We start from the raw sequence: 27,840 nt of genomic DNA, 5'->3' as shown, positions 1-27,840 counted from the left end.
TTTTTTTTTTCTTTTTTTAGTATAGTTTTTAGCACTTGTTATCATTGGCAGATTTGTTTTTTGGTTTGATTGCTCTCTTCTTTCTCTTTTTATTACTTAAAAAAATTTTAATAATTATTTTTTATTTTAATAACTTTATTTTATTTTATTTCATTTCATTTTATTTTATCTTCTTCTTTCTTTCTTTCTTTTTTTCTCCCTTTTATTCTGAGCCCTGTGGATAACAGGCTCTTGGTGCTCCGGCCAGGAGTCAGGGCTATGCCTCTGAGGTGAGAGAGCCAAGTTCAGGACATTGGTCCACCAGAGACCTCCCAGCTCCATGTAATATCAAATGGTGAAAATCTCCCAGAGATCTCCATCTCAACACCAAGACCCAGTTCCACTCAATGACCAGCAAACTACAGTGCTGGACACCCTATGCCAAACAACTAGCAAGACAGGAACACAACCCCACCCATTAGCAGAGAGGCTGCTTAAAATCATAATAAGGTCACAGACACCCCAAAACACACCACCAGACGTGGACCTGCCCACCAGAAAGACAGGATCCAGCCTCATCCACCAGAACACAGTCACTCTTCCACCAGGAAGCCTACACAACCCACTGAACCAACCTTAACCACTTGGGGCAGACACAAAAACAACAGAAACTACGAACCTGCAGCCTGCGAAAAGGAGACCCCAAACACAGTAAGTAACAACACAATAAATGAAATTAAAAATTCTCTAGGCGGGATCAATAGCAGAATAACTGAGGCAGAAGAATGGATAAGTGACCTGGAAAATAAAATAGTAGAAATAACTACTGCAGAGAAGAATAAAGAAAAAAGAATTAAAAGAATTGAGGACAGTCTCAGAGACCTCTGGGACAATATTAAATGCACCAACATTCAAATTATAGGGGTCCCAGAAGAAGAAGAGAAAAAGAAAGTGACTGAGAAAATATTTGAAGAGATTATAGTTGAAAACTTCCCTAATATGGGAAAGGAAATAGTTACTCAAGTCCAGGAAGCACAGAGAGTCTCATACAGGATAAATCCAAGGATAAACATGCCAAGACACATATTAGTCAAACTATCAAAAATTAAATACAAAGAAAAAATATTAAAAGCAGCAAGGGAAAACAACAAATAACATACAAGGGAACCAACATAGGAGCACCTCAATACATAAGGCAAACGCTAACAGCCATAAAAGGGGAAATCGACAGTAACACAATCATAATAGGGGACTTTAACACCCCACTTTCACCAATGGACAGATCATCCAAAATGAAAATAACTAAGGAAACACAAGTTTTACATGACAAATTAAACAAGCTGGACTTAATTGATATTTATAGTACATTCCATCCAAAAACAACAGAATACACTTTCTTCTCAAGTGCTCATGGAACATTCTCCAGGATAGATCATATCTTGGGTCACAAATCAAGCCTTGGTAAATTTAAGAAAATTTACCAAGTATCAAGTATCTTTTCTGACCAGAATGCTGTGAGACTAGATATCAATTACAGGAAAAAATCTGTAAAAAATACAAACACATGGAGGCTAAACAATACACTACTTAATAACCAAGAGATCACTGAAGAAATCAAAGAGGAAATCAAAACATACCGAGAAACAAATGGCAATGAAAACACAACGATCCAAAAACTATGGGATGCAGCAAAAGCAGTTCTAAGAGGGAAGTTTATAGCAATAAAATCCTACCTCAAGGGCTTCCCTGGTGGCACAGTGGTTGGGAGTCCGCCTGGCAATGCAGGGGGTGCAGGTTCGTGCCCCGGTTTGGGAGGATCCCGCATGCCGTGGAGCGGCTGGGCCCGTGAGCCATAGCCACTGGGCCTGTGCGTCCAGAGCCTGTGCTCCACGGCAGGAGAGGCCACAGCGGTGAGAGGCCCACGTACCGCAAGAAGAACAAAAAAACCCCAAAGTTAACAGAAGGAAAGAAATCATAAAGATCAGATCAAAAATAAGTAAAAAAGAAATGAAGGAAACAATAGCAAAGATCAATAAAACTAAAAGCTGGTTCTTTGAGAAGATAAACGATAAACCATTAGCCAGACTCATCAAGAAATGGGACCTAATGAAACTGTAAAGCTTTTGCTCAGCAGAGGAAACCATAAACAAGACGAAAAGACAACTGTCAGAATGGGAGAAAATATTTGCAAATGAAGCAACTGACAAAGGATTAATCTCCAAAATTTACAAGCAGCTCATGCAGCTCAATACCAAAAAAACAAACAACCCAATCCAAAAATGGGCAGCAGACCTAAACAGACATTTCTCCAGACAAGATATACAGATTGCCAACAAATACATGAAAGACTGCTCAACATCATTAATCATTAAGGAAATGCAAATCAAAACCATAATGAGATATCATCTCACACCGGTCAGAATGGCCATCATCAAAAAATCTACAAACAATACATGCTGGAGAGGGTGTGGAGAAAAGGGAACCTTCTTGCACTGTTGGTGGGGATGTAGATTGATACAGCCACTATGGAGAACAGTATGGAGGTTCCTTAAACAACTAAAAATAGAACTACCATATGACCCAGCAATCCCACTACTGGGTATATACCCTGAGAAAACCATAATTCAAAAAGAATCATGTACCACAATGTCCATTGCAGCTCTATTTACAATAGCCAGGCCATGGAAGCCACCTAAGTATCCGTCAAACAATGAATGGATAAAGAAGATGTGGCACATATATACAATGGACTATTACTCAGCCATAAAAAGGAACAAAATTGAGTTATTTGTAGTGAGGTGGTTGGACCTAGGCTCTGTCATACAGAGTGAAGTAAGTCAGAAAGAGAAAAACAAATACTGTATGCTAACACATATATATGGAATCTAAAGAAAAGAAAAAAAATGGTCACAAAGAACCTAGGGGCAAGACTGGAATAAAGATGCAGACCTACTAGAGAATGGACTTGAGGACACGGGGAGGGGGAAGGGTAAGCTGGGACGAAGTGTGAGAGTGGCATGGACATATATACACTACCAAATGTAAAACAGATAGCTAGTGGGAAGCAGCCACATAGCACAGGGAGATCAGCTCGGTGCTTTGTGACCACCTAGAGGGGTGGGGATGACGTAGAGGGGTGGGGGAGGGAGGGGGGAGGGAGGCTCAAGAGGGAGGAGATATGGGGATATATGTATATGTATGGCTGATTCACTTTGTTATAAAGCAGAAACTAACACACCATTGTAAAGCAATTACACTCCAATAGAGATTTTTTTTAAAAATGGGTTTCCATCTGGTGATGCTCTTGATTATAATTCCTCATTTTCATATAGTGAAATTTGAAAAGACTGTACATGTAAATTACTCCTGCAAAATTGTTTCTCTGAAACATGTATCTTAGAACGGAAAAACGTCAGCTTTGATTCTCTTTCATTTCTTAAATAAGGCAGCAGAAGCTCAGAGAGAAGAAACTAATTTAAGATCCTGCCACAGCTAAGGGAAGACGGGGAACTGTGACGAGGTCTCCTGCCCTCCTGAGGCAGGGCTGCCCCACCCCCACACGCGCTGGTTCCATGCATTGATAGAGACCTCTGGCTCCCATGTTCTGTAAACCCATATTCCAGACATATCGTTCTGGGACTTTTCATCTCTCCAATTAATTTCATTTGTATTTACAGATATTTCCAACCTCTGATTTACTCCTTACCCATTACTATCTATATCAGATGCAATTTATGTGCATCCTCACATGGGCTCTTTGCCACTTGCAACTTGAGAGCTCTGGCTACTGCCACCATTGCCGCTCCACCGAACACTGGTGAAGTCTCCTTCTACGGGGGGAAGACTGGAGGCTGGCATGGCCTCCATCATGCCCACCATAGCAGAAGCCATGGCAGCTCTTACAGACCCACAAAGGCTCTGAGCTGTGAAGCATGGGATATGAATTTCCCATCAGAAGTCCAAAGGGGTCAGGTAACACAACAAAAATGGGACAAATTTTGACCGATGAGAGTCATAAGGAGGGAACCAACAGGTAAATTCATTTCGTTTCTTTCCTGCAATGAACTGCTTCAACATGCAGTGGTTCCATATGGCCTATCTGGAGACATCTTGTGTGAGCAAAGTTCCAGCTGTGTTTTCTTTTGAAACTGTGGCCAGTGCAGGAATGGTCCACCCTTCTCTGCCTCACACTCCCTTCCTCCTCACTCTTGCTGTCCTGGGATTGCATCTCCCAATAAAACATTCACATGAAGGCATTGTCTTGGGCTCTGTTTTTCAGTCAACTCATACCATAAAAGTTTCCATTTTGGAGAAATAAAATTCTTACAGATTAAAAATATCCTTTCACAAACTCAGCTGGCAATTATTTTAGAAAAAAAAATTTTTTTCCCCTGAGATCTCCTGAGTCCTGGTAATGGGGAGATGGGACATACAGGAGGAAGCACAGAAGAGATAGAAGGTAACGTAATGTTTATCACAGGCCCCCACTTTTGTCTCCAGTTTCAAAAGCAGTTTAACATCACTGCTCTCTGCAAATATTTGATGTTTAGTAATGAACATAGAATCTAGAAGAGAAAATCTTCAAGTGAGGTGAGGAGATGGGTGTGTATATTCTTCTAGGATATCTAGAATACTTAGGTAGTCACTTCTAGTATAGACTCTTTGAATTGCCATTAAGTTCAATGATTAGGGCAGAAACTCCCTTCCCTTTGAAAGGTATATGTTAGCTACCCTCTCGGATCCTGAAGGAGGGAGGAGGTTTAATTTATGGGAAGAGAGGCCTAGGAAAGCAGGTGGCAGCCCTCGGAACTTAGAAACACCACCCCAGCTCTATTAATCATGGTTTTTATTTTCTATGTTTTATGATACTCTGACATTGTGGGGGCCTTGCAGACCCTGGAGGGCTGCCCCTCCCAGGGTTGGCTAATTTTTAGAGATGGAAACAACTTGCCATGAGCATGCCTTTATATGCAAATCAACCAATCCAGAGCCCATACTCCAACCACCTCTTTTATCAAACTCTCCCACACCAAGCCAATATTCCCCCGGCCCTAAATCACTGCAGAGCCAGGTACTAGATAGCTAGGAACCACTACTATACCCCAGAACCTGAAGAAATTATTCAAACTACCCAATCCTAAACTGTTTAACGTGCCCTGCTTTGCCTTTCCTGAAGAGATCACAGTAAAGCTTGTGCCATGCTTTCTCCTCTTCCTTCTGCCTCCTGACCCACCCTGGTGCTTCCCTATGCAGCCCTGCGTGGAATGTTGTGCCTCCTGTTTCCAGACATCTATGAATATAAATTTCCTCCTGCATGAAAATCATTTCTGTCTGCATGTCTTACCATACCTAATTTTTTTATATAAATTTATTTATTTATTTATTTATTTATTTATGGCTGCGTTTGGTCTCCGTTGCTGCTCACGGGCTTCCTCTAGTTGCAGCGAGCAGGGGTTACTCTTCATCGCGGTGCACAGGCTTCTCACTGTGGTGGCTTCTCTTGTTGCAGAGCATGGGCTGTAGGTGCACGGGCTTCAGTAGTTGTGGCACACGGGCTCAGTAGTTGTGGCTCGTGGGCTCTAGAGCGCAGGCTCAGTAGTTGCGGCACATGGGCTTTGTTGTTCTGTGGCATGTGGGAGCTTCCTGGACCAGGGCTTGAACCCGTGTCCCCTGCATTGGCAGGCTGATTCTTAACCACTGTGCCACCAGGGAAGCCCTCCATACCTGATTTAAAACAATCCCAAGTACATTTCTCAACATACCAACCTAACAGCACCCCTCTTTAGAGACCTGACTTTCAGCTCCAGGGGGCTTCTCCTCTTAGTTTCTAAGTCTTAATAATTTCAACTTCTTTCCTTTGTTTCCCTAGTCCTAAGGTGGTGGTAGCTTCCTGCTACATCCATGACACTGAGTGCTTCTTTTACCTTTTCAATAAAGACTCTTTATATCTTCTTCATATTAATTTTTCTCTGTCAAAATAACCATTGTGTTTTCTGCCTCTTGACTAGACCCTGATGAATACACAATTTTATGGTTAATCCTGGCACTTGGGTTTGCATCAGAGCTTAATAATTTATCAATAGCTCATGAGATATTGCCAAGGTAGAAGAGGTGGTGTGTGGAATAAACTCAGCCAGTAAAAATTCTGGGAAATCAAAGAGATTCAGATCAATTTACGATGTGTCATTCTCGAGAAAATAATGCTAAATTCCTCATACCTGCCAATTCCTCAACTTATGCATAAATGCTATTCTACATCTTCACATTTTATTAGATCAATACTGGAGACATATCCAAGTATTTGTTGTCAATAAAGGTCATGATACATTTCTAATCTTATGAAAATCAAGAAGGTTTCAAGAACTTATGTCATTGTCAGTTTGGGCCATTATAACAAAGTACCATAAGCTGGGTGGCTTATCAACAAACATTTATCTCTCATAGTTCTGTATGCTGGGAGTCTGAGATCAGTGCCAGCATGGTCGGGTTCTGGTGAGAACCCTCTTCTGGGTTGCAGACAGCTGGTTTCTCCTTGCATCCTCATACGAAGGAGAGAGAGTAAGCTAGCTGTTAGCCTTCTCTTATAATCCCATCATGAGGGGTCTACCCTCCTGACCTAATTACCTCTCAAAGGCCCCACCTCGTAATACCATCACATTGGGAGTTAGGATTTAACATACGAATTCTGGGGAGACATAAACATTCAGTCCACAACAAAATAATAGAGAACAAGATCTTGCCCTGTGAGAGGACATCCTTATCTTCTAGTATGTAAGAATGACTCAGGTATGCCAGCTATTACTGTGATGGTGGGTAGTGAGAAGTACTCTGGTAGATGGCAAAGTACCTGGGTTCTAATCCAGCTATACTACTTCATACTAACTTGGTGACCTTGGGGAAAGCATTAACTTCTCTGAGACTCAGTTTCCTTATCTGTCAATGGGATTATTAATACTACTTATTCCATGTACCTTACAGGCTTACTCAATTCACTAAGTATTTATAGATCATCTATAGGTAGGTATTCCAAGATATACAAAGAGAAGTAAAGCATGGTCCCTGACTTCAAGGAATTTATACTCCAGTATTTTTCTATGCATTCAACAGTTATGGAGCACCTCCTTCCAGGCACTGTGCCAGGAGTTAAGAATACAGAGATGTCTAAAATATGGCTCTCTCATTCAATCTGATAGAGAGCTAAAACAAGGCCACAGATAACTAGAACAAGTGGTAGAGTGTGCAATTAAATTTGAAAGAAATCAGCGTGGCAGTTAATGAAACACAAGGCGTACACGTAGTTAAGAGAGTCAGAAGAGGCTTTGTGGGTCTAGTGCTATTTGAACTGACAGTGAACAAAACCTGAAAGAAGGAAAGATGCAGGGAATGACCAGAAGAACGAGCCTAGTTAGCTGTCAATAAGAGCCTGGAGTGGAGTGGAGTTAGTAGAAATCAGACAGAAGAAATGAGTATAAGTGATACGAGATGAACAACGCTTGGAAATTCAGGGGTGATAATTATAATAGTAACTGAGTTACTGGTAAGGATACAACGGTGAATAGGTGGGCATGGCTTCTGTTTTCAATGAGCTTTAGATTAGTTGGGAGTAGGAAAAAAATTTTTTAATTTCCCTAATATGGTCTCTGTTTTTAAATATAGTATAGAAATAGGATATTGGAGGTTCAATAAAATCAAAAGGTCAGGAGACAATTGTCACTGAAGAGATGGTTTGTTAAATTCACAGATCCCAAGAGGAGGGGGCATGCCATGCCACACCACAGGGGACCACAAGGGGAGCACTGGGGTCTGTCAGGAGGCAGAGGGGGAGGGGGAAATCATGGGCAAGGGTCTTTATTGTGGTTTCCGGTGGTTTCCACCAGAAGGAAAAAGCAAGGTAGGGTAAGCAGGCTTAGGATTGGCTAGCTTGATTAATTTCAGCAGGCTCTGGGGCTAGGGGCTGTCCCTGTATGTCTGCTACATGGCTCTGCGGTGATTATGACAAGCGGCCCAGAGTATGAGAACCTGATAAAGAAGGTGATGTGGGTGTGACCCTTCCAGGGTCAGCAAGCCCGCAGATGTCAAACCAACAGAGTACAGAAAATAAAACACACGGTTAATATTGATACAATCTCCTTAAAAGTATGGGAGGGAGTTTATTTAGTTTTGTGTCCCTAACACCCACCACGATCCTTTGTACATAATATGGAGAGACTCAGTAAAGGTTTGTTGAGTGACAGGTGAACACATCCTCTCTTTGACTCTTAAACTTTGCTGGAGTTGGACAACTCTCATATACGATTGTGTGTCATCTCAGTGGTGGTCACTCTCTCAGGGAGACCCTCAGACTAAGGTAGGCATCCCTGAGGTGGCCACTGCAATGCATGGCCCCAATCCCCCTTCAGTGAAGGAGGGCTGACAGCAGACAGCCTTCCAAGTCTGCCTTTGGGAGATTGTGAACAAAAATTATATAAGTGATCCTTTTAAAAATTAAATATACTATTAAAACAAAAAATGAAAAATGAATAAGACTGGTTACTTCTTTTATGACAAAACTACTTTGTATCATAATTAGTGTTCTTTCAATTTCAAGAGACAGAAATCTAACTCAAGCTTGCTTAAGAAAAAAAATGGAGGGGGGAAAGGCAGGGAGAGGGATAATTGGGAGATTGGGATTGACATATACACACTAGTATATATAAAACAGATAATTAATAAGGAGCTACTGTATAGCACAGGGAACTCTATTCAATACTCTGTAACGACCTATATGGAAAAAAGATCTAAAAAAGAGCGGTTATATGTATATGTATAACTGATTCACTTTGCTGTACAGCAGAAACTAACACAACATTGTAAATCAACTATACTCCAATAAAGATTTTTTTAAAATAGAATTTACTGATAATATGACTGGAAAACTGTCTTCAGGCATGGCTGGATCTAAGGGGTCAAATGATGTCATCAGAATTCTCTCCATCTTCATTTGTCTCTCACATCTATTTATCTCTATTCATGACCTCATCTTTTTTTTTTTTAAACTCCAAATAGCTTCTCTGTGTTTAGGGACAATGGCCTCAAGCAGCTCCAGCTTACTTTATACTTACAGCTCTCGATTCTATAGAGAAACCATCTTTTTTCCCCCAGAATCCCTATGTAAAACTTCAGAGAGGAAACTGATGGACCTTTACATCAGTCAGTATCCAGTCTGGAGATAAAAACCACATTGGTTATTGGATCAGGGAACAGGTACAAAGCAGCAGTTATTTACTTTAGATTAAGAATGACTGAACAATAAAAGACTAAGGACCAAAGGAGCCCCATCTCCACCCAGGATGAGATTCAGGCCTCTTTGAAGAGGGCAGAACTATCACAAGGGCCAGAAGCTTGCTGCTGGCCAAGAAACTTGCCATAGGGCACCAGCCAGGGCCAAGCTATAGAAGCAGCTTGCCCTTGAGAGAGGGTGTGGACAGGCTGCAGCCGATCTGTACAAGAGTCAACTGTTGCCAGAGGGGATAGGTGACTGCTGTTGAGGAGAGCATGGCCTGAGGGCACAGCTAGAATTCTCCTGTGCACTTGCCAGGCTCCCATCCTAAATAGTAGTAATGATGGAGGACCAGAAGCTGGAAGGGAAGTATCTTCCTGCTGCTATTGCTGTGCAGGGTCATTCTATTGCCTTCTGTTGATGAAGTTTAGTATTCCATTAGCAGGTAAAGGAGAAATGTTTACAGGGCCCAGCTTTAAGATCAAAAAGCAAGGCAAAGAAGGGTGGATTTGGAGAGACAATAGGTTAGGCACCATCCTACTTGGATCACCACACAGCCCCGAAACAACCAGGTTCAGGTCATAGATTCCCCTGTGACCAGCAGGCCGGGGTCACGTGCTCATACCTGTGCTGTGACCAACCAAGCGGTAGGAGGAGCAGCCCCACCACTACGCGTGGAGTGGTTTCTCCATAGAACACATGGATTCTTCAACCAGAAGAAAGGAGAGTGCTAGGCAAATAAAAACAATAGCTATCCTTTGTATATTGACCTTAAAACGTCTGGTTTTATTTGGATTTGTTCATATAGGAAAGGAAAAATTAAAGCCTTTCTTTAAGAATGAAAACTGCATTTTAATTCATTCAAGAGACATTTACTAAGCGCCTACTATAAGAGGAGCTCATCCTCACTAGTCCTGGACCACTGACATCTTTGTGGACACAGGCTGAATTAAAAGGTCTAAAAATGAAAAGGCAGTTGGAAAAAAGGCTGAGACAAGAAAATGGTACCTTTATTTACAGATTAAATGTCCTAAGAGATGTATCTACACCTTTGTAGCAAAGTTTTAAAATACTACTCATGGTCAGATGAGAACAAGGCAGTATGACCCCATGGTTGAGAGCACAGATTGTACAGCAGGGCTGTAGGAACTCAAATCCAGTCTCACTACAATGTGACATGGGGCAGGGAAGTGGTAACTTGTATGAAAGTTTTCTCACATACAGAATTTGAATAACAATAATACCTACCTCCTAGGATTGGTGGGAAGATTAAAAAGCTAACATCAGGGTTTCCCTGGTGGCGCAGTGGTTGAGAGTCTGCCTGCCGATGCAGGGGACGCGGGTTCATGCCCCGGTCCGGGAAGATCCCACATGCCGCGGAGCGGCTGGGCCCGTGAGCCGTGGCCGCTGAGCCTGCGCGTCCGGAGCCTGTGCTCCGCAATGGGAGAGGCCACAACAGTGAGAGGCCCGCGTACCGCAAAAAAAAGAAAAAAAAAAAAAGCTAACATCTGTAAAGCTCTTAGAATAGCTCTTGTCACATAGTAAGTTAAGTACAATATGACCATTAGCACTTATTATGAATTTGCCATTATTAGCTGGATATCAAGTAACGCGACTTTCTCTCCATTAACTAATTTGAAATGCTTTTATCTTCAAAATAAGAAAAAAAATATTTTTTGTTTAAAAATATCTAACTGCTATGTATATTTTAGCACCCACAAAAGAGGCCATTCTATAAAAATAATTTTATTCTTTTCACTACCTTCTGTCTCTTTATGAACATAAATCATGTATCCCATGGAATCAAGTAAAAGCAAACAAAAACTGGTTCTTTGTGTTATTCTACCACATATGGAAGAAAATACAAACCTTTCCTTTATCATCTCTCTTTAAATGTTTATAAAATTGTATGAAAAGACAAACTCTTCCTTGAGAATGGATTTGTGTATATATCTTGTCAAAAGAACATTTTTTCACAGAGTACTTTTAGAGCTTCTTTTTTGTTTTTAAAAGGAAACTGCCTCTGAGTATTCTGAGCGAGAAATGTACTCCTTCTCTGGCTGAGTCAGAGAAACCCTTTCCTAATGAGGACTCTGGCACTGACTGTGAACCACTGAAGCCTTCCAACAGTGACACATTCTGCAACATTAGTGATAAACTGAAGTCTTAGATGCTGAGTCTCTCAGCAAGGCCTCGTCGGTGAATGTTAAGATGTCAGGGAAGAATGGGCCTGAAAAGAAGGAACTGCATTCCTTCTCCTCTCAGGGATAGGGCTTTTGTCTCTAATAACTCTTACAACAGTCAGAGTTATGGGACTATATGGAGTATCCATACCTGGAAGAAAACAAATAGAAACAAGAGAAAACACCTTACAAAGTACATCCATTTGGAATCTATCCTAAATCATCAAAGTGTGTACACACACACACACACACACACACACACACACACGCAAACACATGCACACACACACTCATGCTTAGTCTGTTCGGGCAGCCATAACAATACTATAGACTGAGTGGCTTAAACAACAGAATTTATTTCTCATTGTTCTGGAGGCTGGGAAGTTTAAGTTCAAGGTGCCAACAGATTCAGTTTCTGGTGAGGGCCTGCTTCCTGCTTCTTTTCCCTGTGTCCTCCTCACGGAAGGGGCAAGGGAGCTCTCTGGGGTCTCTTTTATAAGGACACTAATCTCATTCATGAGGGCTCCACTCTCATGACCTAATCACCTCCCAAAGTCCTCACCTCCTAATACCATCATACTAGGGGTTAGGGTTTCAACATATGAATTTGAGGGGGCATAAATATTCAGCCCATTGCACACACACACACACACACACACACACACACACACACACACAATGTCCCTAAACTAGAATTACCAAGGAATACCTTGATTAAAGAACAAATATTTGCTGGATTAAGTAAAATATGATATGGTACAGTAATAGTTTTTTGTGTATAAAAAAGGTTAAATGTTTTGATACCAACACGATCCTGATTCCTGCAATAAAAGTTTAACGAATACAACATAGAACTGGCGTTTTTCAATCTGGTATAGAATCACACATAAAAAGCTATCAAGTTCACGATCTATGAATGAAGATTTACAAAACATTTTACTACTGAAGATATTCTTACCAAAGGTAGAAGCTATAAATGTGGGACAGAGGTGCATCATCTTCCTCATCAAGCTTTGAGGAGGGCTACCATGCTTCCACAAAATACTCTGTTTCCTAAGAGGAAAAATGGGAACAATCATATCCATCGCTTAGCTTTGTTGAAAGATTAAACAACATGTATTGCAAAGGCCAACACACAGAGTCTGGCAATGATTCCTGCTGACAAATAGTATTTTCCCTCCTCTCCTGGAGGCCACTCCAGGACTTACTCACATGAGGGTGGACACAACCAAAGCATTTTGCTGAAGCAAAAGGGAGGTGGGATGTGAGTCTGAAAGAAGACACAGACTTGGGGCCCAACTTGTATTTATAGCGTTTACACTACTTCCTCAGGCACGCTGAGAAGAACAGAACTTTGGTCAACATACTCCCAACTAGTCCAAATGTGTAATTCCTGAAGACCAATGAGCTGCCTTAGCCCTGAGCTCTGTGGAGACCTACCCTCCTTTAATTTGTGAATGTGCAAAAGGGAGGATCATATTACCATTTGAACACTGTGATCCTGTTACTTATGAACAGGTAGGACACTTGCTCTCCGATATCTTCAGCAAATAAATCATTCTGTGGTTGCAAGAGAATGTAAAATTTTTAAAGACTGTGTTGGAAAGTGATTAAAGCAAGATTCCAAAACTGAAAATTAAAAGAAAAAGACTTCCTTGGTCTCTGAAAAAGAATAGTAAGAATAAAATAGATCTGGACTGTTTTATAGACTTAGAAATTATAGTCCACTCTTGTAGTTGTGGGTCTTTTAGAATCCAGGCTTCAGTTCCGCAGTTAACACAAAAGTTCATTAATCTATGAGTCTTATATGCAAGGAAATCTTTTCTTCTGAGTAATTGGCCTCCCTGTACACCAGCTGGGCTATATCTACATACACGAGCTTCATTACTTTACCCAGGATTGTGGACTATCAGGGCCTCATTAGTGAATCAAATGTCCCTAAACTAGAATTACCAAGGAATACCTTGATTAAAGAACAAATATTTGCTGGATTAAGTAAAATATGATATGGTACAGTAATAGTTTTTTGTGTATAAAAAAGGTTAAATGTTTTGATACCAACACGATCCTGATTCCTGCAATAAAAGTTTAACGAATACAACATAGAACTGGCGTTTTTCAATCTGGTATAGAATCACACATAAAAAGCTATCAAGTTCACGATCTATGAATGAAGATTTACAAAACATTTTACTACTGAAGATATTCTTACCAAAGGTAGAAGCTATAAATGTGGGACAGAGGTGCATCATCTTCCTCATCAAGCTTTGAGGAGGGCTACCATGCTTCCACAAAATACTCTGTTTCCTAAGAGGAAAAATGGGAACAATCATATCCATCGCTTAGCTTTGTTGAAAGATTAAACAACATGTATTGCAAAGGCCAACACACAGAGTCTGGCAATGATTCCTGCTGACAAATAGTATTTTCCCTCCTCTCCTGGAGGCCACTCCAGGACTTACTCACATGAGGGTGGACACAACCAAAGCATTTTGCTGAAGCAAAAGGGAGGTGGGATGTGAGTCTGAAAGAAGACACAGACTTGGGGCCCAACTTGTATTTATAGCGTTTACACTACTTCCTCAGGCACGCTGAGAAGAACAGAACTTTGGTCAACATACTCCCAACTAGTCCAAATGTGTAATTCCTGAAGACCAATGAGCTGCCTTAGCCCTGAGCTCTGTGGAGACCTACCCTCCTTTAATTTGTGAATGTGCAAAAGGGAGGATCATATTACCATTTGAACACTGTGATCCTGTTACTTATGAACAGGTAGGACACTTGCTCTCCGATATCTTCAGCAAATAAATCATTCTGTGGTTGCAAGAGAATGTAAAATTTTTAAAGACTGTGTTGGAAAGTGATTAAAGCAAGATTCCAAAACTGAAAATTAAAAGAAAAAGACTTCCTTGGTCTCTGAAAAAGAATAGTAAGAATAAAATAGATCTGGACTGTTTTATAGACTTAGAAATTATAGTCCACTCTTGTAGTTGTGGGTCTTTTAGAATCCAGGCTTCAGTTCCGCAGTTAACACAAAAGTTCATTAATCTATGAGTCTTATATGCAAGGAAATCTTTTCTTCTGAGTAATTGGCCTCCCTGTACACCAGCTGGGCTATATCTACATACACGAGCTTCATTACTTTACCCAGGATTGTGGACTATCAGGGCCTCATTAGTGAATCAATGAATTTTTAAAAATTCTTTCCCAGTTGGAAATATATTTGGGAATGTTGGAGTTTTAAAAATAAGTGTTTCCAGGGCTTCCCTGGTGGCACAGTGGTTGGGAGTCCACCTGCCGATGCAGGGGACACAGGTTCCTGCCCCGGTTCCGGAAGATCCCACATGCCACGGAGCGGCTGGTCCCGTGAGCCATGGCCACTGAGCCTGCGTGTCCGGAGCCTGTGCTCCGCAACGGGAGAGGCCACAACAGTGAGAGGCCCGCGTACCGCAAAAAAAAAAAAAAAAAAAGTGTTTCCAGAGATATGCCATTTTGTTATGGTTTTCCCCTCATCTCATTGACAATTCTATAGCATTTCAGAAAATAAATTTACAGACTAGAATAATCTTTGGCTATGAGAAAAGAATATTTTAATATCTCTATTAAGTATCTTAATGAACACTTTTGGGAGGGTCTATTTGTTTTTTTTCTATTACCTCTTCTGTTGATGTTTCCAAAGGGTTAGTACTGTACTCCTCTTAAATGACAAAGAAATTAGCGTCTCTAAAGATATTCCTTATTTCCACTTTTAATGAATTGTCATTTGCATTTCTTTTAAGGTTGACTCTTTTGATTCTTTATAATGTAGATAATGATTTGATAGATCGTTCTTATAGAATTATTTAAAACCTTAAAAAAGACATTTATTATCATTTTAACACGATTTTCCCCTGTCAACCAAATTGATACTTTAAGAATATTCAAACCAGCTGGCAAATCATTTCCAAACACACTTAGTTGATAGCAAACATTTCATTTCGGAACTAAAAGCTCACTATGTCAGTTCCTGAGCCTCTAATTTCAATGTTACTTGAGACCACACTGGAATACACAGCCACTCTTTTCTTTTTCTTTTTTATTAGTTATCTATTTTATACATATTAGTGTATACATGTCAATCCCAATCTCCCACTTCATCCCACCCCTACCCCCACCCCACTTTCCCCGCTTGGCGTCCATACATTTGTTTTCTACATCTGTGTCTCTATTTCTGCCCTGCAAATCGGTTCATCTGTACGATTTTTCTAGATTCCACATATATGCGTTAATATACGATATTTGTTTTTCTCTTTCTGACTTACTTCACTCTGTATGACAGTCTCTAGGTCCATCCACATCTCTACAAATGACCCATTTTCGTTCCTTTCTATGGCTGAGTAATATTCCATTGTATATATGTACCACACTTCTTTATCCATTCGTCTGTCGATGGGCATTTAGGTTTCTTCCATGACCTGGCTATTGTAAATAGTGCTGCAATGAACATTGAGGTGCACGTGTGTTTTTCAATTATGGTTTTCTCTGAGTATATGCCCAGGAGTGGGATTGCTGGGTCATATGATAATTCTATTTTTAGTGTTTTAAGGAACCTCCATACTGTTCTCCATAGCGGCTGTATCAATTTACATTCTCACCAACAGTGTAGGAGGGTTCCCTTTCTCCACACCCTCTCCAGCATTTGTTGTTTGTAGATTTTCTGATGATGCCCATTCTGACTGGTATGAGGTGATACCTCACTGTAGTTTTGATTTGCATTATAGTCCAACTTCTCTTGATCAATTTCAATTTAGATTTATTCAAAAGTGATATTACTTACAGGCAGTTTGTATCATCATCAGTTTTTGTGTAGGGGTTAATCATGTCTTCATCTAATTTTGTTTCTAAGAGAAGAATAACAGAGAAGAGGACAGAGGGCTATGGCATGACATTAGAGCTACTCATTTATTCAATCACATTTGTTTTATAGTGTCCTGTCCTACATTTAGGTCTTTAATCCATTTTGAGTTTATTTTTGTGTATGGTGTTAGGGAGTGTTCTAATTTCATTCTTTTACATGTATCTGTCCAGTTTTCCCAGCACCACTTATTGAAGAGACTGTCTTTTCTCCATTGTATATCCTTGCCTCCTTTGTCATAGATTAGTTGACCGTAGGTGCATGGGTTTATCTCTGCACAGCCACTCTTCTTAAGAACGTCCAGAGAAAGTTTTAGCATTTATTTCCTTCAGAAGTATATTTGAGTCTCACAGCTAAAGTCCATGTGTTCATGGCAACAAGAGCAAATGCATATTGATACATGATAAGTGATTGGTAAGACTAATGTTGGAGCCCAAGACAGGCTGCCCCCAAATGTGCCTCAATGACATATTGATTATTTTGAATTAAAGTTACTTGAGAAACAGCCAGTGGAAAAAAAATGATGTTAAAAAACCAACTCTGACCCCTTTCTTTCCCCCTGAAAGCAGGAAATAAATCTCCCATGTGAAGTTATTTTCCCTGTACCAGGAGGATAGAAAGCATCCTTACCACTGTTAGGGAATTCAAGGTTAAGAATGCTGTATAGAAAAACCCTATTACTTCTCCATTAGTCTGCTATCCCAAGCACAATCCTCTTTGTTTTGTTAAATCTTCACAAATAATTGTTTCTTTATCTAAAAATGATATGTATACAGCCTGCTTCGGCCACTTCAGGAGTCCCATTTCTATGAGACCTCCGTGTGTACAAATTAAATAGGTTTTTTCCCCCTGCTATTCTGTCTTGCGTCAATTTAATTATTAGACCAGCCAAAAGATTTCAAGAGGGGTGAAGGGAAATTTTCCCCCTCCCCAGCACTAACAGCTGTCTGCTCCAGATATTTCACTGCAAAATCAGCTGTGCAAAAAAAAAAAAAATTTAAGTCATTAGAAGACTGTTTGATTCTTATTTGTTCTTTTAGTAAATTGTTACAAATAAATTGGGTGAATAAATGAATGCAAGAATGCCTATGATGTGCTAGGTACTGTGTATCACATACCCTGGATATATAGCGAGTGGGAAAAACATGGGTTCCTGCCCTCATGAAACTTACAGTCTAGGAGGGGAGAAAAACATAAAACAAAGAATCACATAAATAAATATCTAATCAAATATTTATGACAGTATTGCTGATGAGTTGTTCTGATTGTCATGCCAGTCTTTTTTTTCCTCCATAAGAAAATAATTTTTTAAGTGAAAGCTGAAAATAATTCTCTGAAAACCTAATTCCCATGATGTGAACCCATTTACTCATTCTCTGGGTGAAAGTGGAAAGTAGTTGGGTCATATTGACTCCACCTTCCTCCTTTCACATCCAATTAGGTGCCACAGCTTATTGATTTTATCATCCAAATATATCTTGTATTCATTCCTTCTTCTCCATTTTCCATACCCAAAAGCAGAGTACCAGTTCTCTGGTCCTCTTACCCAAATTATTTTAATAGATTCCCAGAATCACAAACAGAATAGTAGATATTAAAGTAGGAAAAGAGCCTAGAGATCATTCTTCAGATAAGGAAACAGGTTCAGAAAGGCAAATGTCTCACCCAGGACGCCACGATTCAGCCAAGTCACACATGCCATTAACGTTTCTTAGGGGAGCCACGGACGACACTTTTGGCTGCCTGCTTGCAGTCATTCCCAGCCCTTCTTCCTTGTTAGAAAATCTGTCTTCCCATGATAGGAACCAAAAATGACAAATTCTGGCTTTCCTAGGGATGGCCATGTGACCCAGTTATGGCCACCAAGATGTATGGCCACAAGTCTGTTGGCTGGTTTCTGAGAAAGAGTTTGCTTCTGACAAAAAGAGAAATCAAGGACAGCAACCACCAATCCTCTTTCTTCCTGTCTCTGGAGCTGAACAACAGTGGCCTGAGGATAAAAAGCCAACCTCTGAGGACGGAAGATCAGAAAATGGCAAGCACTTGGGACCCTCACCTCTGAGTCCTGAGCTAAATTTGGGACTGCCTACTTGCAGACCTCTTATTATGAGAGATCGTTTAAAGTCCTTCCTACTTACAACTTGATGTCATGTATTCTGTTACTTGCAGCTGAGCATACCCTGGATGGACTCCTGCTTTGTTTATTTATTGTCCATCTACCCCACTAAGCTCCAGAAGAGCAAGGAATGGACCGATTTTCTTCACTGCCATATTCCCAGTCCTAGAGCAGAGCCTGGCACAAAAATCAGCCCTTGAAAAATATTTGTCAAATGAATGAATGCCCCCAAATCTTCATTGGTTCTCTACTTCCATAGAATAAAATCCAAAGGATTATTCTGGCATTCAAGGCCCTTCATGAGCTGGTCCCACTCAATTTACCTTTCCACCCTTATCTTTTACTTCCACAAATTATATAATTTAAGCAAACCGGACTGCTTCCTGTCCTCCCAAACAACCCCCGTGGCTTACTGATCAGAGCTTTCGTTCCAACATTCCTTCCACAGAATATGCATCTCCCCCTCCTCCACTTGGATACTTCCCTCTCACCCTTCAAGTTCCAGATCTTCCCCCATAGCACTGTCTCTGATACTCTCCAGGTACAAATAACTTTTCTATATTTCCTTTCTCTTGTGCCATTCATCACTTTTAAACATTTATGATAATTATTTGGTGTACTCATCTCTATTAGATTATAAGCTTCTTGAGGATAGGAAATCCACCCTCCCAAGAAACAGATACCATGCTTTGCTCCAGTAGGTACCTAGTAAATTTCTCTTTGTGAGTAAAGAAATGAATAACATTAAAGTAAGCCCATTTTAAAAATAATTTGGACGCAGGAATGGATGCTGACTCTCTTGAAAACAAAGGTCTGAATGAATTGCAGGAGGGGAAAGAAAGGAGGGAAAGAGACTTGTTGGAAGTGTCAGGAGAAAGCACGAGTGCTTTTTCTCTTGCCGATGACGGCAAAGTTCTTAATGGAAGATGATCCCAATCGATAGAGCCAGACAGCTGATTAATGTAACGGAATCAAGCTGAAGTAGTGGTCTTCTTCTGCAGACTGATGTGAAAGGGGAAAAGGTTACTAGACTAGGGAGACCAGGGGACTCCACAAGTGTATCTGCTGGTGTTCATAAATATGTTCCCCATCCACAAACCACAGGAGAGCTCCAGAGAGCAGCCTCCTTGAGCCTGGATGCTGGAGAGTGACAGCGGGGCTGATGCCGCTGCTGTATTTTGGCTGCCGCCGCTGCTGCCACTGGGCAGATACCGCAGTGAGGGGTCTGACCGTGCTGAGTGCTCTCGGGAGCCTGGGTCTGGCTAGGAATGAGAAGTTGAAAGTGAGGGTTGGGAGGTGGGCAGGACTCACCGAGGAGCTGCAAACCAAAGCAAGAAATCTAGGGAGCACAAGGAGAGAAAGAGTGAGCTGGAGCCAAGAACTCAGGCCAAGTGGAACTGGAGGAAATGTCATCATTGGTAAAGGAGGACTTGGAGAAGAAACTGTTTAAGCCACTCTCGCAGAATCTGTACGAGTTTATTGAAATAGAGTTCTCAGTCAAGGACAGGTATTACCTCTGTGTGTCAGGTAATCTGTTCTTTCTGTTATCATTTCAAAATGTAAATAACCCCAAGATGCTTGGGTGATAGAAGGACATTTTTGGGTGTTTATTTTCCTGTGCAATAACAGCAGATGTATCTTCTTGTGATAGAACTTAACCATGTGAAGATTAAGAATGTGGATTCTACAGAATCTTTTTAAGTGCTACAATGGAAGACAAAACAATATTGTATTAAGAATATTTTGGTTAATTGTTCAGAAATGAAACTGGGTATGTGCTTTTGCTGATTTGATTATTTAGTCTCCAGTCTTTTATTTAATTCACCTGCATGGCATGAAGTTTTCTTGTGTAAGAGCTTGTTTTAAAAAATTCAACAGAAAGCTCTCTATATATTTTTAAACATATTGGAGAATTGAGTTATACAACTGTATTTCCAACCAATCTGGACAACTAGGGTTCTCTCTTTTCATGCTAGGATAGAAAAAAAAAAAAAAAAAAAGACCTTAGATTTTCTTCTGAGGCTTATTTAGACTTCCTGGTGGCTTATTTTGAAAAGAGAAATGATCTTTTAAAAATTCTTTCTCACAGTATGCTCGCAGAAACAATATTTTAATGATAGAAATTAGTTCATGAAGATGGAACTTTAAGGAAATGTTCTCTAAACTAATTAAAATATTTTCCCTCATACTTTAAAAATTCATGAAAATTGTCCAAAGGTAGGAATAAGCTTTTGCACTTAATTATGATTTACCTAACCTGTAATTTTTGTGCTGAATTTAGACAGAAATCCTTGTGCTATTATTGAATTTAATATAAGCATTTCCTTTTCCCAATCCATGCTTTTTAATAGTTTTCAGGGGCTTCGGAGGAAAGAGCTTAGAAACTCTAAGTTTTCACTGTAGACTTTGCTCTTTAAGGCACACAGTTCAGCATTTTCAGAAAATTTGTTATAATTCCTTTCCTGATAATTTGCTTAGAAGAACTTTCAAAAATTGTCAAGAGGGGGTACTATAAGGGAAGTAGAACATCTTTAAAGAAAGTGCTAAGAACTCTTTAAAATTCTGTAATTCCTAATAAGTATACTAATATTTAGTTAATAATAAGAATACTAACATTTATCTAATACATTACCTAGCATATTTTGCCAAATAAATGAAAAGTGTAAGGCTTAGCATATCAGCAAGGTACAAAACTTAAAATCAGTCTGGGAAAAAGAAAGAAATCAAAAGGAAAAAGGTCAAATGAAACAAATTTAGAAACTGTATTATATTCAAACGATCAGATCACTATATCTCAAAGTATCTTGACTTAATATATTAGAGAATATGCTTATTCCAACATTAAAATTTAATAATTTTATACCTATTATAATCCTACTTTATAAAACTAATTACTCATCACAGAACATTAGTGTATACGTGTTTTTTAAGAAACTTATAAAAAATAGAACAATCAATAATGCATATTTATTTACCAGGCATTATTTACATCTAATTTACCACATGTATCTTAATGCCCGCCTCCAACTATATAATTAACTTGTTCTATCTGGCATGGAAAAAAACCCCAAAACACTCCTAGAATTAAATTTTTGGAAATGGATATAATTTTTTCCCCAATATCCTCAAGTTCTGAGAAAGACACTGTGGGCTGGGGTCACCTGCTGTCTGTTTTCATAAATGACATGAATCCTTTTAACCAGGATTGGAACAACAAGGGGTTGGCATTGTTAACATGTGTGAAGGCAACCTCTTTAGGGTTTAATGTTTTCACCTGGACAATGACCACATAAAGCAGGTGATCACTTTCATTAGTAAAATTCAATGATTCTGTCACGTTAGAAGCAAAGGAAAAACAAGGTTCTCTTAGATGTGAGAAAGAGAAGACAATATTGTGATATTCCAGGTAAAAGTTAACATTATAAGTCATGTTCCTTCACCAACTTTATGACTCTTCTACGTTATCACATCCATCAACTTGAGAGCACTTTCCCCAAATGTGGCATCTCTTTATGACCCTTTCAAATGCAATTAGACAGAACAGTAATTTAAAATAAAGTCAGTGTGATGCTTGCTAGTCCTAAATCTTTGACTATGTTTTACTCAGAAAATCTCCATTGATAGGAATCAAGCAGGCCATATCTCAACTGTTGAGGCAGGTTACTCCAGGTTTTGAATGTTGGCCACCTTCTGGGAGTAGGGAGATGTATAGTTATGATTTCCTCTTTATATCCTACAATCCAGCAGTTCTAAATTTGTGAGAATCAAGTCTAGAGTAGTTAAATCCATCATGCATTTCTCAAATTAAAGAAGATATGTTTAAATAAGTTAAACTTTCTATTTATCCAATCAGAGTCTGTCTTTTGAAGGGGTCTCACAACCAGATGATTGTGATTTACTGTTGCCTTGATAACTTACTTGGTCAATGTCAAAAAGCAGATGTCTTAAATTCTGTCTTCCTCTCTGAAGTTTGCTAGAATTTACATTGGGGATTTCCTGGCACCTCTGTCTCCTCCCACATCAGGGTTTACATGGTCATTTCCCCTTGAAATTAGCTTCCCCTAGCCTAGAACATCATTATCCCTGGCTGTTAAAAGCGGCAACTTATTAGGAAAGAGGGAGGAGCTCTATAAAGTATGGAAAAAGAAAGGGACAAGTCAGTTGTGCAGTGATGAGAATGCAAATGAGTTAAGAAATTCTGAAGGACTTGAAATCGCATGTAAAGTGATTATGGCTGATTGGATGGGAAGTAACAGGGCATGGTGGAATGGACCTTGGAAGGCTAGGAGTCCGACATAGCTGGTGTGAAACATGACTCTGCTTTGCCCACCTGTCAGCTGTGATATATGGGGCAACGCTCTGGCCTCGGTGTTGACCTCTCTGAACCAGAAATAATAACATTTACATCTACACATAGTGCTCTCCTCTTAAATCCTAACTAGGGGGAAAATATAATAAATTCTATTCCAAATAGGGCTAGACTTCTATTCCAAATTGGAAGGTGGGGTTATATTGTTAAAATTACAGAAAAGAATGTATCTATTGTGAAAACATACGCTGAAGTATTTATGTATAAATAGTATATGCTGTAAATAAATATTTATAATAAAAATAAAATATACAGTAAACATATGGAAGTATGTATATTTATATTTTATAAATAAAATTGTATACATATTCAGATACAGATTTAAGTATTCACATATATTTAGAAAAACATTCTCCATTCACAGGTAATTTATTTGAAAATAAATGGCATTTGCCAGAATTATGAAGATAGTATGCATAAATTCTCCATACCTATTACATGTTGATGCCAAAAAAGAACTTCTTCTCTGTGAACCGGAGAATTGAATAATTTTGTGAAATCGTTTATACTGTTCACAATAAGAGTGTTAAATAAGTTAACAAGAAAAGGAAACAAAATACTAGAGATTGGGTGGCTTATAAACAGCAAACATTTATTTCTCACAGTTCTGGAGGCTGGGAAGTCCAAGAACATGGTGCCTGCAGATTCGGTGTCTGGTGGGGATCTGCGTCCTCATAGACCACCTTTTTCTCCCTCTAACCTTGCATGGTGGAAAGGGCAAGGGAGCTCTCTGGGGTCTTTTTATAGGGACACTAATCCCATTCATGAGGGCTCTGCCCTCACGACCTAATCACCTCTGAAAGACCCCACCTCCTATTACCATAACCTTGGGGGTTAGGATTTCAACATAGGAATTGAGGGGAAGGAGGGACAAACATTAAATCTAGAGTACCCAGTATTGCCCCAAAATCGATTTGATTAAAATATTTCTAGAAAAATTATTTGCAAGTTATTTTTTTGATGAAATCAGTAATAGCATTCTCAACAACCCCAAGACATCACCAATACATTGAAACATTTTCACTGAGGCTTCTTGTCTTTGATATCTCATGGTAGTTTTTCCCTATTACTTAATTTCAATGATGAAAACAATTATGTAACACTGGGACTATAAAATGACAGTGGTTTATGTATTTAAAGTTTTTCTGTGCAGTTTACTCGTGAGCTACTATTTTTCCTGTTCTTTCAAATTATATTGGTTCACTTGGCCAATCTTCTTTCCACTTAGCCTCATGAATAATAGTGACTATTTCACCAGTGATAATAGAGGCAGTTATTAACAACAATGTTTACTTTGAAATTAAAAGTGAAGATAAGTTGTTAGTGTGAAGTTAAGATGGTTGCTCTGAAAATGCTAACTAAAATAGTGAAACTGGAGCAGGTTCATTCTGAAAGTCCCTGGGTCTATAGATATCACTAAATCATAATCAGATAGTGGCACATCTGATGTTACGGAAACCAACTCTCTTACCATTTTGACTATATAAACACATTTCTGTTTTAAGACAATGTGATGTTTCCACTTTGCCACTGCCTTAATGTGAATATGGCCATTTATTTTTAGCTGGCAGCAGAACTCAAGTATGGAACTTAGGGATTGTGTCCACTTCAGCCTGAGCAGACTTTGACTCTTGACTAAAGACAGTTCTTGGAACCTCCTTGGCTACAGAGGAGACTATTTTGCCAAGTTAAGGAGGTTGTACCGTCTCTGTGCTGCATCACTGTATCAAAAGCTTAACTTTTAAAGCGTGCATTTTATTTTCTTAGTTTGTTATTAGTGGGACAGTGACCATTAATGTAAGAAAACTTGATGACTGGTAGATCCTACCTTCTTAACATCTCTTTCTTCATTCCCTCCCTCCCACCAATCCTTTACAGAACTGCCCGAGAAAACTTTCTAAAATGTAAAGCTCAGCCTGAACATTCACTTAAAGTCCTTCAGCGACAACACTCCTCACCCTCATCAATCTCCCCAAAAACAGAGCTTTCAGGATAATATTTGAACTCCTTAGCGTGGCATTCTAGACCATTCAGGAACCAGCTCCTGCCTACGCTGCTTCCTACCACCTATTCACCCCTACACTTCATGCCAGCAATACTAAATGCCTGTAAGGACTCAAAAGATTCAAGTATTTTATGCTTTTGTACACATGCTGTTCCAGAACTCCCTTTACCCCTTTCTTCATTCTGCTAACTCCCATGGTCCTTTACAACTCAGATGACCTCCTTCAAGAAGCTCTCTCTGACCCCTAGTGGGATGAAGATGTCCCTTCTCCATGTTCCTATAAGACCCTGTCCATGCCTCATTCGCAGCACTTGATCGTGTGTTTTCTCTCTGAAACCCCACTCTCTGTAATCTCAGCAAGAGCAGAAATGGTGCCATAGGGGAATGCACTTTTTCAATGCCTAGCCCAGGGCTTTGTACAAAAGGGGCACTCAAATACTTATCAAATTAATGAAACAAATCAGTGCGTCTACAGTCAATTAGCTGGTTATCATAACATGTAGATGAGGCAGTGGAATTTGCTTCAAATGATATTTTTATACAGTATCCAGTTATTTCTCCCCATCCCCATCCTCTCCCACTTCCTAAGTTGCCAGTGAGACAGCTAGCCAGAACAAGAACGTTATTATTTGGTTCTGAGGTAGAGTCTTTGTCTGGACAGACAATTACCTCCTAGTGGAAAGAACTGCCTCCAAAATCTTGTCCTTAGTAAGTATGACAGAATCAACCATGCTTCCACTTCAACACACCAGCCTAATGGCTTCTTTTCTCTTTTCCTTTCCTCTTCCCAAAGCTAACATCTAGACCAGTGGAAATGGACCTTTTTTAGGGTTGGAGAAGTGTACACGGGCAGAAACCCACCAAATTTTGCACAGTTTCAGGAGACCCACAGTCTCTGAGCCAGTTTTCTTACCCAGGGTTAAGATCTTCCACACTAGGTCCCCTCCAGGACATGCCCCTCAATTACTCCTTTTGTCCTCAAAATATGCAATCACTCCTCTTTCCAAACTCTTGGAATATGTCATCTAAATCATAGCCTTTATTCTCTTCTCTCTCTTTCTAAACCCTACCTAACCTAAGAACCGGCGCATAGTACACACTCAGTATAGTTAGTCCATGAAGGAGCCCTCTACAAGCTGTTTTCTGCCCTCCCCATTCTAGAGAAACTGCCCTCAGGGAAGAAATCAATGATCTTCCCCAAGTCAGATTCAGTGCCAGGACTGAACAAAGTTACCCAACAAAGTAACTTCACGGGATTGTCTCCAACTCTTGAAATTCTCTGTCCTCTTGATTTCCGTAGCATTGCACTGTTGGGCTTGTCTCTTTCTGATGGCCCCTTCTTAGACCCCTCTGCTGGCACCTTTTTTTTCTCTACTCTGTTTCACCTCTTTCCTCTACTCTTTTCCCTATAAACCTAGTTTTGGAAACCTGTCCACACAGAAAAATCCCAAGTCTGTATCTTCATTCCTAAACTATAAACTTCCATCATCTCCTCCTCTTCTGAGATAGTTTATGGAGCTCGTCTGTACATCAAAGACTAAATTCACTATTCCGCCCAACCATGCTTACGTATTTGGTTTCCATCCAGTGTTTTGAATGCCTCATTTAAAATCTAACTTAGATTTACCACTTCTATTTCCATTGCCTACATCCTATGCCTAGATTCCAACAACAGCCTCATAAACAAAACAAAACAAAAACGGAAACAATTACTATAAACCAGGCACTATCCTAAGTCATTTATATACTTTAATCTTTATACCCTGTGGGTTTGTATCACTCTGATGTCCACTTTCCAACATGAGAAAACTGAGGTTTAATCTCTCTAGAGATTAAATAATGAGATTACAGACCACAAGAAGTGGTGTCATGATTTGAACCCAGAATGTTTAATGCCAGAGCCCACTAAGACACACTGCCTCTTCTAGGGACCTCCAGTTCTTCTTTCTTTTCTTCTTCAATGTATCCTGGGCATCACTGATTCCAGAAAAATACTCCTTCAACAGGGCACCACTGTATTAGTCTCCTGTTCAAGGAGGAAAGAGACTTCCTGAATATGTATTACAGCATGAGCTTTCACTGAACTCCTGACATAGTACCCTCTTCTTAGATTTGTCAACCTGCTCAGAATCCCTTCTCTGCGAGACTGAGCTCAGCTTCATCATGAAGTCTAAGCTCAACTGGTTGCCTTAATTTCAGTATCACCTGCACTTACAGAGGATAACTACTCCCTTCACCAGTCCCAACTCTGGAGCCCTCACTGTCCAGGCCAGATTCCAATCCCTCCCATCAGAGGGGAGTTGAGACACCATGAGTCCACAGTGGTTTCTGTCACTTTTCAAAACCTTTTCACAGCCTGGTTAACCTTGTTGTCCACCATATCCTAACACCAATCAATCTATACAATCCACTATCTCTAATCCTACCTGGTGAAGTTCAGGGTCTATTGTCTACTCATTTTGTCATACTGTCCTTCACCTAGAAATGCCATCAGTATCATCCTTGCCTTTACTAATTTTAAAGCTCTATCTCCAATTCTATTTCTTCCATAATTATTTCCTTAACTATTCAAATCCTCTCCCTTCTTAGAACTTCTGTTGAACATATAGTCTGTTCCATATTGCTTATCTATCACTATGATTATATTGTAATATATTGTTTTAATCTTCTTAACTAGGAGGTCATGCCAAAGTGATGCTTTCCAGAACCAAAAGAGAGTCTTCCCCAAAGACAAATTCCAGACTCATTCTTTTTTTTTTTAACATCTTTATTGGAGTATAATTGCTTTACAATGGTGCGCCAGTCTCATTCTTAGAAGACAGAACCAGCTTGTAACTCTCCAAGTGACATCATCCATCTTGAAAGTTTAAGATATTCAATTCCCGGCTTCCCTGGTGACACAGCGGTTGAGAGTCCGCCTGCCGATGCAGGGGACACGTGTTTGTGCCCCGGTCCGGGAAGATCCCACATGCCGCGGAGCGGCTGGGCCCGTGAGCCATGGCCGCTGAGCCTGCGCTCCGCAACGGGAGAGGCCA

The 27,840-nt window shown here is 39.9% G+C and overlaps 1 protein-coding gene across 1 annotated transcript in view; it reads left to right on the top strand.

Moving 5' to 3' along the window:
* The first annotated feature begins 19,837 nt into the window (after window positions 1–19,837).
* Window positions 19,838–27,840, top strand: part of EXOC1L (exocyst complex component 1 like) — a 15,487-nt gene continuing 7,484 nt past the window's right edge. Inside the window, exon 1 of the mRNA XM_024131953.1 lies at window positions 19,838–19,958. Within this exon, the coding sequence (XP_023987721.1) occupies window positions 19,838–19,958 (121 nt within the window). The remainder of the gene's footprint in view (window positions 19,959–27,840) is intronic.

The sequence above is a fragment of the Physeter macrocephalus genome, chromosome 7 (genome assembly GCF_002837175.3).
Source record: "Physeter macrocephalus isolate SW-GA chromosome 7, ASM283717v5, whole genome shotgun sequence".
Taxonomy (NCBI): Eukaryota; Metazoa; Chordata; class Mammalia; order Artiodactyla; family Physeteridae; genus Physeter; species Physeter macrocephalus.
The sequence above is the reverse complement of the archived record's forward strand: the minus strand, read 5'-3'. Positions and strand labels throughout refer to the sequence as shown.